Source organism: Lithobates pipiens, unplaced genomic scaffold (assembly GCF_037356315.1).
Source record: "Lithobates pipiens isolate NorthernLeopardFrog02 unplaced genomic scaffold, aLitPip1_a1.2 Scaffold_19, whole genome shotgun sequence".
NCBI lineage: Eukaryota > Metazoa > Chordata > Amphibia > Anura > Ranidae > Lithobates > Lithobates pipiens.
The window spans coordinates 462989483-463001626 of NW_027507764.1; the positions used below are offsets into that span (position 1 = coordinate 462989483).

At 45.6% G+C, this 12144-nt stretch overlaps 1 protein-coding gene across 2 annotated transcripts in view; it reads left to right on the forward strand.

Annotated features, from left to right (window-relative positions):
• Positions 1-11915, forward strand: part of LOC143997263 (NXPE family member 1-like) — a 130362-nt gene extending 118447 nt beyond the window's left edge. For both annotated transcript variants that reach the window (XM_077492801.1, XM_077492802.1), the window contains exon 6: positions 4636-11915. In XM_077492801.1, coding sequence (XP_077348927.1) covers positions 4636-5174 — 539 coding nt within the window. In that variant the 3' untranslated portion in view covers positions 5175-11915. The remainder of the gene's footprint in view (positions 1-4635) is intronic.
• The last annotated feature ends 229 nt before the right edge of the window (positions 11916-12144 follow it).

A 12144-nucleotide genomic window follows, 5' to 3' on the forward strand; every position in this document is an offset into this window, starting at 1 on the left:
ATCGTCCAGGTAGGTCTTTAGAGTACTCAATTCGGATTCGGACAGTGGGAAGATCCTTCCGAACGGAATTTCTGCCCCCGGGAGCAGTTCAATAGGGCAATCGTAAGGCCTATGAGGAGGGAGAGTTTCTGCGCCCTTCTTGCTGAAAACATCGAGAAACGCATGGTATTGCTCAGGTACAGCTTGTCGGGTTTCTTCATCCGTATCCAGACAGAGAAGGACTGACGAGTCCCCATTGGGAGTCGGACAACAATGCTGGTGGCAGTAGTCAGAGGGGAACTTGATTACTCCGGTGGCCCAGTTGATGTGTGGATTGTGTGCCTTCAGCCAAGGCATGCCTAGGATGATGGGGAACAGGGGAGACTGGATGACATCTAGGCAAAGGAGTTCTTGGTGAGACCCGGCGATGATGGCGGGTAGAGGACTGGTCTCCTGAATTACTGGTCCTGATTCCAAGGTAGACCCATCAGCCAGGTATACCGAGAGTCCCTTCCCTCGTGGTCTAAGAGGGATCCTGTTCATTCGGGCGAAAGACGAGTCAATAAAGCCACTGCATGCCCCGGAATCAATTACCGCGTGGGTTGAGATAGTCCTTCCTGGGAGCTGCAAGAGAACAGGAACAGCTAGATGGGAGATGTTATCTGGCAACATAGGAGACGAGACCGGTGGAACACGGAGGCACTTACGCATCTTCGCCGGGCAGGAACGAACAAAGTGCCCTGGTTCCCCGCAGTATAGGCATAGGTTATTGACCCGACGACGCTGGCGTTCTTCCGGGGTCAGGGATGGGCGAAGTAGCCCCAGCTGCATAGGCTCCGGAGCGTCCGATGTGGATGCAACTGGAACAGGCGGAGGTGGGTGACTAGGCACCCGTGGTAACATCCAAACCGGACGGGGAGTTGTGGTGGATCGTTCTTGGCGGCGCTCCCTCAAACGCCTGTCAATCTGGATAGCAATGTCGATCAAGGCCTCCAGGGTTTCAGGAACACCCACTCGTGCCAGCTCGTCTTTCAGGGCCTCGGAAAGCCCCATGCGGAACTGGTACCGCAGGGCCGCATTGTTCCAGTCCGTGTCTGCACTCCAACGTCGGAATTCAGAGACGTAGTCTTCTACGGGTCTGCGACCTTGTTGTAGGGCATGTAGGGCTGCTTCGGCAGTGGCGGCTAGCTGGGGATCCTCATAAAGCCTGGACATTGCCCGGAAGAAGGTGTCCATGGAGTCTAGGGACGGATCCTTCTGTTCCAACAGTCGGTGTGCCCAGGCCTGGGGTTCATTGCTTAACAGGGAGATGACGAACCCCACCTTCGTTGCCTCAAGGGAGAAAGTTCTGGGCTGTAGGGCGAAGTAGAGTTCGCAGGAGTTGCGGAATGCCCTGAACTTGCTCCGGTCCCCTGTGAACCGTTCCGGGGTTGGGACCCTGGGTTCTGGTGGCAGCATCACGACTGACGGCGGGGCATGGGCCCCAGGAGCCGCTGGTGCAGAGGCGGATAGCGCCTGGATTTGTTCCTCCAGTCTGCCGTAGCCCTCTTGTAGGTTCTTAACTGCCTGTGTAAGGCCGGCCAGATGGTGGCAGAGTTCGTCCATGGGGGAGGCTCCCTGCGCAGGCTCGGACATGCTGTCCAGTACTGTCACGTACCTGGTGGTTGAGCCTGGAATGCAGGGAGCGGCCCCTCGTATCCCCTGGCTATTGAACCCCTGAAGGTGGAGACAGGTATTCAACAGTCCAGAGGGCACAAGTGCCTGGTAGACGGTATTGGTCCGGGAGGTCAGCTGGGCACAGATAACAGGCTGGTATAGCGGATGGTGCTTGACTGTTGGTAGGCACAAGTGCGGGAACTGGCTGGTGAGCAGATGTTCCGTAATGCAGGAACTCAGGTAGGTAGCAGGAACAGCGGAGTCAGATACAGGCCGGGTCAGCAGGAGACGATCAGCAAGGTACAAAGGGATGAGGCAGAAAACGTGGTCAAACAGGCAGAGGTCGTAGGCAGGCAGCAATCGATCAGAGTCAAGGAACAAGCCGGATGTCAGGAATCAGATAACAGGTTCGGATACAAACAGTACGGATCACGGACACGCTGTAGACTGGACAGCACAGATGGAAGGGAGCCAATGACTAAAGAAGGCTTCAGGGCGCCAAGCGAACGTACGACGGGTCAGCGCGCCCTCGTACGTAGACGTGCACCCGTTCGTGACCTACGTGTGCGCGTGTGCGCGTTCGTGTCGACGCGAGTACGTTCGTTAGCTTTGACGCGCGTTGACGGGAAACGACGGACTCTCCACGACAGGTTCCGACGGGTAAGGTTTCTATGTCTAGTCGAGACGTTAGGGCGATCGTGACACCAGCGGTAGCTCTAGCCTCAGCATCCAATGCTATCAAAGTGTGGACAGAGAATATAGAAGTAGCCATTCGTCAGGAGGTGCCTAAAGATGACATCATTAAGGCTCTGGAGGAGCTAAAATGGTCCGTGGACATTGTAGGGTAAGCAGCAATCCATACAGTGAGGTACTCAGCTAGAGCAATGTTACACACAATTATGGCATTATATGGCATATATTATATGCATGTGCCTCTCTTCTTTTCCCCTATTTTTTATTTTTTATTTTTTTTTCTAAATAAATAAATATATATATATATATATATATATATATATATATATATATATATATATATATATATAGCATTATTTTTCCCCATGAAAAACTACCAAGACAAGCCTAAGGAATTGCCACAGTCAATCAATTAAAGCTTCTTACACGAGAATCAGCAGAGGTATGGACCAGATCAAGGGGAGGAGTTGTACAACTCAGCCTACCCATTGCTACCTCTCAAGCCGTCTAAATAGGACACTAAGGCGTGTATGGGCCCATCCTCCTTTCCATGCTCCGCCCCCAGTTCCTCCCTCCAGTGAGGGAAAGCTGTGACATGCTTTCCCACAAGCAATATGACAGAACAGGCCTCCGCTCACTGCGCATGCTCTGTCCCGCCCGCCGAACCGCTAAGCCAATCAGCTGCAACCTAGGTTAATAATGCTGACTTCCCTACGGTGCTTCGCGTCCAGTGTCTTGTCAAAAAACGTCCTCCATCGGATAGTGTCCGCTGTGTACTGCGCATGCGCAGTACACAGCAACACAGATTCCGAAAATTGCCGAGGATGAACAGCGCCTGCTCCGTGAGTCCAGGTTCTATCACCACTATCCAAGTGGACATAGAGTAGGAATAAAAAAGAGCCGAGCGCAGCGAGGCCGAGCCCGAAGCGTGGCGAGCGAAGCTCGCCCGCGAGGGGCCCTCTAATATTCACCACTCTATGTCCGCTTGGATGGTGGGGCTACCACCTCCACTCACGGCGCAGGCGCCGTTCAGCTTCGGAGATTTTCTGAAGCTTCGTCTGCTTCGAAGCTTCGGTCCGGACACTATTTGATAGCCGGACACTATACGCCAGAACACCGGCGCTCGCTCATCCAGGCAAACCACCAACGCTGAAGGAAAAGGGGGAAAGGGGAAAAGTAAGAGAATAAATATAAGGAGATAAAAAAAAACAAGGTTTAAGAAATAGGCATGAGAAAAAAAAAACAGCCTTACCTGTCCCACCGCCGTCGCCAGCTTAGCCTACTATGCAGAACCATAGCTCCAAATTTGGACACTTGCTGCTGCCCCAAAAGACCTTCAGAAGGGGATCCCCTCTTATTAGCGCTGTTAGCAGCCCAAGATAGGGGACTGCGTCTGGGAGAGGCTTGAACCCAGACGGAAGCTGCACATGGCAGAGGTAAACACACCACAAAACTATCCATCAGGTATGAGGAAAAAAAGGAGAATGCTGGTGGAGGATAGAATTGTCAGTTTTATAACATATTAACTATCCTGAGGGGGGGGGACTCTGGGGTGGAGCTTATCACAGGTATGTTGCCATGGAGACACCAGGAAATATATTTTGCTATAATATTTTTATCCGGAAAAGATGTGTTTTTCAAAAAGTGAAAGATGTGTGAGGCCGCGTACACACGGGCGGATTGTCTGTCCTACTTAGAACCGTGTTTCAGCGGACAATCCACTCGTGTGTGGGCTTCAGCGGACTTTTTCAGCGGACAAAGTCTTACGGAATTTCCGTAATTTTGTCCGTTCAAACTTGGTTTTGTCCGTCCAAACTTGGTTTCAGCGGACAGTCCGCTCGTGTGTAGGCAAGTTGGACGGACTAAGTATGGCGCATGCTCAGAAAGGATTTGCACGGCCGAAGGTTGCATTGCAGTGTATAGGACGTCGTTTTTCTAGTCCCGTCGTACGTGCTGTACACGTCATCACGCACGCTTTCAGCGGACTGTCTGCTCATCGTGTGTGGCCAAGTCCGTTCATTCAAATTTTGAACGGACTGTCTGTCGGATTGTCTGACGAACTTAGTTGGGCAGACAATCCGCCCGTGTGTACGCGGCCTCAGTGTGAAGTTTGCTAGGAATATGTTTTGTGTGATCTAATTTCCCACAATTGTGTGATCAAATCAGGCAAACTGGCCGATGTTAAGATGTTTTTCCATCCCTGATCCTATGTTATCTAAATGTTTACCCGCATTTTTGAATCTACTAGTAGCATTTCAATTTCCAAAGCCTACCAAAATTCTCACAGTATAATTTTTTTTTTTCTAGACATAAAATTTCTCAATGTCTATGAAGGAGGATGGTCACAAAAGCATTTAGGTGTTGACACTGAAAGAAATACCCATGTTCTTTGGAAACATCATGCAAGGCCATTTATTTATCTTGGATTCACAACCCTCACAGAGGAGCGCACTATTCCACGTGAAATTGACTTGATAGGAGGAAACCAGTACACTGTGATTGCTTTGAACATTGGGGTGCATTTTAGATTATTCCCTGTGCATCACTACATTAAAAGGCTGTACAATATCCGACGTGCCATAGAGCGCCTGCTTCTGAGAAGCCCAGAAACAAAAGTTATCATCAAGACAGAGAATACAAGTGAGATGGCAAAAGAATTTGAAGGAATGAGTGATTTCCATGCATATGTTCACTATCTCATTATGGAAATTATCTTTAAAGACATCAATGTTGGTTTTATAAATGGTTGGGACATGACTACTGCATTCAATTACAATCAGATTCATCCTCCAGAAGCCTATGTGAGAAATGAGATCAACATGCTGATGACCTATATCTGTAGCTGACCTGTCAGATAAAGATTCCTTGTGGTTGTTTTATTTTCCCAATTTTGCATCATACCAGAGGTGATGTAGGAATATAAAAGCTACCATGCCATTTGAAAAATTTGAACAGAAAGCTGAAAATGACTGGCACTCTTTTCTGCCCAACATATGTTCCTGTCTCAACCCAGCTCTGTGATTTTAACTACATTGCCTGGACACACCTATAATGTGCTAATTTTTTTTTAGCAGTGACATTGGGCTGATTTACTAAAGGCAAATAGACTGTTCAACTTGCAAAGGAAGCTGCACTTCACAAGAAAAATTGCCCCAAAGCTTAGTGAATGAAGTGACTTTCTAATGATTTCCATAATCCAATTGTGGACAAGCAAAAATGCTGTTTTTTTTTTTGTTTTTTTCATTGAACATGATTGAGTAGTTTTGGCAAAGTGAACCTTCATCATATACACTAAACTCTGGTGCAAGGTTTTTTGCAAAGTGCATAGCTTATTTGCCGCTAATAAATCAATACTGTAATGCATTTACCATAGCTAAATGTGAGTGAATATTAATAAACCTTACCCATGTTTTGTGAATAAGGACAATTCAGGCCAAAAGCAAATTTGTGTGGATTGGTTCTCTTCATCTGAAGCCAACATGAATTCATAAGCGTATATACCACTTGAGTACCATCGTATAAAACCCCCTTTCATTATCAGGCCACTGCTCTAATAATTTGACATTTATACCATCATGCAAACAATGTACCTAAATTAAGTTTATTTACATTTTTTCAGACAGATAGAGCTTTCTTCTGGTGGTATTTAATAACTACTGGGTTTTATTTTATTTTTTTTACTATATAATGGAAAAAAGAATAAAACATTTAAAAAACTGTTTCACTTTCTGTTAAAATGGCAGGACAATACAACCACCCCCCCAAAGTTACACATTTTTGTAAAGTAGACACCCTAAATCGACCTCATTGTGCCACAGTTTTTTTGGAAATGAAGAATAGTATTGGGATTGAGGGACCTGCGACGTATGACATCAGTACGTGGCCATGCTTTTGGTTGTAAACAAAGTGCTTGTACTTCTATGTGAATTGATTACCATATTAAACTACTGATTGATTGTAAAAAATAAAATAAAGGTTGCCTGCAATGTAAAAAAAATCTGAAAAAATGGCATGGGGTCCCCCCTCAAATCCATACCAGCCCCTTTGGTGCATGGCCATCAGGTCATTTTCCCAGGTGGCCCAGCCCCTGGCCTATTTACCACTTAAGGACCAAGCCTCTTTCTGAGATTTGGTGTTAAAGTAAAAAAAAAAAATTTCTAGAAAGTTACCCCATTTTTTTTTTATATTGTGAAAGATAATGTTACGCTGAGTAAAGTGATACCCAACAAGTCACGCTTCAAAGTTCCGCCCACTCGTGGAATGGTGACAATCTTTTACCCTTAAAAATCTCCATAGGCGATGTTTAAAAAAATTCTACAGGTTGCATGCTTTGAGTCACAGGGGAGGTCTATGGCTTGAATTATTGCTCTCGCTCTAAAGATCGCGGCGATGCTTCTCATGTGTGGTTCTAAGACCGTTTTCATATGCGGATGCTACTCGAGTATGCGGTCGTTTCTGCACACGAGCTTGGCGGGACGGGATGCATTTACATTTTTTTTCTTATTTATTTTACCATTTATTTTTATTTTTAAACTGTTCTTTTAAAAAGAAATTGGGCCACTTTTATTTCTATTACAAGGAATGTAACCACTTGCCGCCCGCCCTATAGGCAATTGACGGCTGCAAAGTGGTTTAATAATCCTGACCGGACGTCATATGATGTGATCAGGATTATGAGCCGCTGCGCGCCCCCGGGGGCGCGCATCGCGGCGATCGTTGTTGCAGTTTGTCAGTCTGACACCCGGCAACTACGATCTCGGTAAAGAGTCTCCGACTGAGACTCTTTACCACGTGATCAGCCGTGTCCAATCACGGCTGATCACAGTGTAAATGGGAACAGCCGGTGATCGGCTTTCCCTCACTCGCGTCTGTCAGACGCGAGTAGAGGAGAGCCGATCGGCTGCTCCTCTGACAGGGGGGGTCTGTGCTGATCAATTATCAGCACAGCCCCCCCAAGGATGCCCACACTGGACCACCAGGGACGCCACCAGACCACCAGGGAAAAGGTAATCCTCCCTAGACCACCAGGGATGCCAGTCAGCACAATGGATGCCAATCAGTGCCCATAATGGATGCCAATCAGTGCCCACAATGGGCATCACTGATTGGCATGCATTATTGTTTGGCACTGATTGGCATCCATTACTATAGTATAACACCAATGCCGCCTATTAGTGCCCACCTGTGCCGCCTATGAGTGCCCACCTGTGCCGCCTATCAGTGCCCACCTGTGCCGCCTATCAGTGCCCACCTGTGCCGCCTATCAGTGCCCACCCATGCCCATCTGTGCCGCCTATCCATGCCCATCTGTGCCGCCTATCCATGCCCATCTGTGCCGCCTATCCATGCCCATCTGTGCCGCTCATCCATGCCAATCCGTGCCAGCTATCAGTGCAAATTTGTGCCACCTATCAGTGTCCGTCCGTGTCGCCCATCCGTGTCGCCTATCCGTGCCGCCCATCAGTGCCGCCTATCAGTGTCCATCAATGCCACCTCATCAGTGCCACTTCATTGGTGCCCATCAGTGCCGCCTTATCAGTGCCCATCAGTGTAGCCCCATCAGTGCCCATCAGTGAAAGAGAAAACGTACTTATTTACAAAGTTTTGAAACTGAAACAAAAAAAAACATTTTTTTTCTCAAAATTTTCGGTATTTTTTTATTTGTAGCGCAAAAAATAAAAACCGTAGAGGTGATCAAATACCACCAAAAGAAAGCTCTATTTGTGGGAAAAAAATGATAAAAATTTCATTTGGGTACAGTGTAGCTTGACCGCGCAATTGTCATTCAAAGTGCGACAGCGCTGAAAGCTCAAAATTGGTCTGGGCAGGAAGGTGTTTAAGTGCCCTGTATTGAAGTGGTTAAACCTCCCTTGTAATTGAAAAAATGCATGACAGGACCTCTTAAATATGAGATCTGGGGCCAAAAAGACCTCAGATCTCATATTTACACTATAATGCAATTTAAGTCATTTAAAAAAAAGGCGCCCTTTAAGAGCATTGGGTGGAAGTAACGTTTTGACATCGTTTCCACCCTGCAATGATATGGAGACAGGTGGGAACCATCTTCCCCTCGTTCGTCTCCATGTCAGGCTAAGGAGAGGATCCAATCGCCTCCGCTGCTACCAACGGTAAGTGGCGGAGGGCATCAAAGAGACCGATAAAAGTGATCTTGTGGCAAATCCAATGCAGAGACCACTTTTATCTTGAAGAGGACCGCCGCTCTTGAAGAGGATACCAGGATTATGGTAGCTAGCATAACAACGGTATTCCTCTTCAAAGTAGCGACACAAAGCGATGGCGTGGGCAGTCCGCAAGTGGTTAGGAACTGGCAGTCTGCGGTTAGCCTTTGTCAAGTGCGGAGCTTTTTTTTTTTTCGGGTTTGGCAGTGCGGTGGGCCTGGTATGGATTGGGGGGATGGGGGACCCACACCGTTTTTTTCCATTTTTTTTTGCCAGCAATTCTTTTTTTCTCAACATTTAGCCATCAGCGGGTAATCCCAACCCGCTCCTTAGCAACCAGCTATATACAATGTGTTTTAAAAAGAAAAACAAAAAAAATGAAATGCATGCAAGAATGCATTAAAAAACGCAGATTTAAAAATGCAAAACACGCCTGAAAACCACATCAGTAGCAACCGCATAGATGTGAACCTAGACTGACTAAAAAAACCTGGAAGCTGATTGGTTTCTAGACAGAGCTGCTCCAGATTATGTTTATGTTGATGGTATCCAGCTGTTACCCACAGTTACAAAGATTTGATTAACAAGTTACACAAGTAACTGAAAAGAGAATTCTTGTGCCTTAAACATCCCTGGCAAATGTGTTTTCAGTAAAAAAGAAAACCATAAAGGACAACCACCATTTTTTAGTGCATAGAGAATGATTTAGGGTCAATTAACAAAATATTACAGAAAGATGTACCTGCAGACCCAAATTTATATACACTTTTAGGTCAATCAACACCTACAGTGACCTGTTTTACTGCGCTAAATGTGGTTAATGTTTATTCTCTGTTCTACTGCACTGAGTGTTAATACCATGATTTTCACCCTGGATGCGTAGATGCACGTGTCTCAAGGTATGGCAAGTCCCCCTTCTTAATATAATATAGCATTATCCTTTGTGTTCTCCAGCTGATAGCCAACTGGTAAAAGCATGACACTGCTACAAAATGTAAATACACTCATACATCTTTTTTTAAGTTTTTACTTTTAGTATGAAATAACATGTAATTAGGTTCTCAGAGATGTAGGCTCAGATACATGGAACATTATGGAGGACTTTAATGCATGTGTGTGTTTAAGGGTAGGCCTCTTGATTTGGTATATTTTTTTTTTAAATCAGGTGGATTAAATTTCATATTCTTTTGGTATGTTGCAAATGTTTACCCTGTTGGAATTTGCTGAGTGTACTATTAGTTAGCAACCAAAAGCATTTTTGTTTTAAGAAAGGTTGCCATTGTCATGATAATGGGATCACGGACAGCATGGCCCAGACATAAAGAAAACCCAAATAATCAGTTTATTGATGAAAAAACATAACTTTATTTTGGACATATTTTGCTGCGGCCGATATTACTGGTTTATAACAAATAATTTAAAAGCAAAACTGTTATCATGTAGATCAACTGTAATGGATTAAATACATCAACGAAGGGGTGTATTTCTCCAAAGGCCATATTGGTGGCCTTCAATCTCCTCCTGGATCTGGATTTTTGGGGCTCAGGACTTTCCTCTGGTTGTAGAATAGGTCCTCCGCTAGTTGCAGAATAGGTCTCGGACATTTTTCTAGATATACTCCCACTGTGCACTGAAGAGAGAAGGGGCGGGGAATATTCGTCATAAAGAACGCCAGGGGCGGGCGATGTGGGAAACGCAGGCAGAGCTTGACACATGCGCAATGTATATAAAGCTAGTACGCAATCGGATGTACGTCCGAATGGAAGTAGCGAGCGTCCTAAATGAAGGTAAGTTTTGAACTTGGCCCATCAAAGTGGTCTATACTGCTTCAAAGTTGAGGCCTATATTGGGATAAGATACTGAAAGTTTGGACTGACATTGGTGTTTTGGTTTCTTATCTGTGTGTGTATGTGTGTGTGCCATATATTGGGATAAACATAATACTGTGAGTTTGGACTGACATTAGTGTTTTTGTCTTGTGTATTGTCGTTCAAAAAAATTACTCCATTTAAAGAGCGGGAGTTTTTGAGTCATTTTATTGACCTATATCAAGATAACTGAAACCTGTGGTAGGTCAAGCACCCTTTGTATTATAACAAGCAAGCAACAAAGGCAACACTGGGGACACTTCTGCAGTTTGTAAAGACTCGAGTCCCCCAGGTAGACATTAAGTTTGTGGACAATAAAATTGGGATCTTACGGAATATGTACAGGTGGGAGCACAATAAGACACAGAAGTTCCTCTAATTGGGAGCAGCAGCAGATGAGGTTTATGTCCCTAAGCTGTGATGCTTCCACAGAGGAGGAATCACTTGTCCTCATTCGGGAAGCCAGCCAGTTCCTCAGCACCCCCCCCCCCCCCCCCCAATGCTGAAGAGGCCTATGGTACCCATTTGGCCACCAGGTTGATGGAACTGGAGAAGGGCCAACGCCTCCTCTGTGAGGGGCTTTTTTCTGAGGCCCTTCAGAAGGGGTTGAGGGGCCAGCTTACTGAAACCATTTATACTATTTATGATGAAGCCCCTACTCCTCCTCCTCCTCCTGCCACAAGTCCACCACCAGAGGCACAGCCTCCAAGGAAGGCTGCAGAGAAGCGTGAAGGGAAGGCTGCAGGGCAGCGTGGAGGGAAGGCTGCACGCAAGAGTCGAAAGTAATTGCCTGGCTTCAGTCGGGTCTGTCAGAAGACGCAGGCTGTTGTAGTACCACAGGCTAGGGACATAGATGTCATCTGCTGCTGTTCTGCTGAACAATTCTCTAACTCTGATCAGCGAATTACAACCCACTGAGTTTATAACCCCTAATATGACCACCCCCCCACCCATGCCGTTGCTTTCCTGCCCACAGCCACTCCACCTCCTGTCGGTCCTATTCTTCTAAAACTACTCCCCCCACTCTCCTTTACTATCCCCTTCACCCCCTTCTCCCCCCCAGCACTGATTACCCCCCTCCACCCGATCCCACCCCCCCAAACCAGATCCCCTGCAGGCGCCATCATTGTTTAATCTATACTTGTTTTTGTCAGGATTGACAGGGGGTGTACCTTTAAGATGCAGGCAGATGGTATGGACTTGTACATTTTGTTTGTTTACACAAAAATTTTGGAAACTTTCCGACTGGGTAATGCACTCAATACCCTCTGGTATGCTGCTGGCCGTCTCGTTGATTTCCTGGCAGCACAACAATTCAACAGGAGTCGCCATGGGAATGAATTTTCCACACTTGCATCATTCCGTATTACCAAGATGTCCTGTTTCACCTTCCTCTTGAGTTTCTGTTGATTGCAACGTAGGACTCTTTTGTAATGGATTACATTGAAATGCTGGATAATTTTCTGGCTCTGGATATTGTGACCATATTTCCTCAAGAAAAATTTGTCTTTGTAGAATAAACCACCAAAAATATGCTCTACATATTTTCCATTTTAGGCTAAGAAAGAAATTATTTTTAATAAGAATTTTCATTTAATATATTGTTTTTTTTATTTAGCACAGTTACACATTGATTGCTTGCTATTCTTTATGATTCATATGAAAAACATTTGATAGTAATTTACCAAGGTTAATAGATTTTTTTTAAATTGTATAATTATTACAAACAATATACTTCATAGTACATCAATCTATTTATAATAATGCTT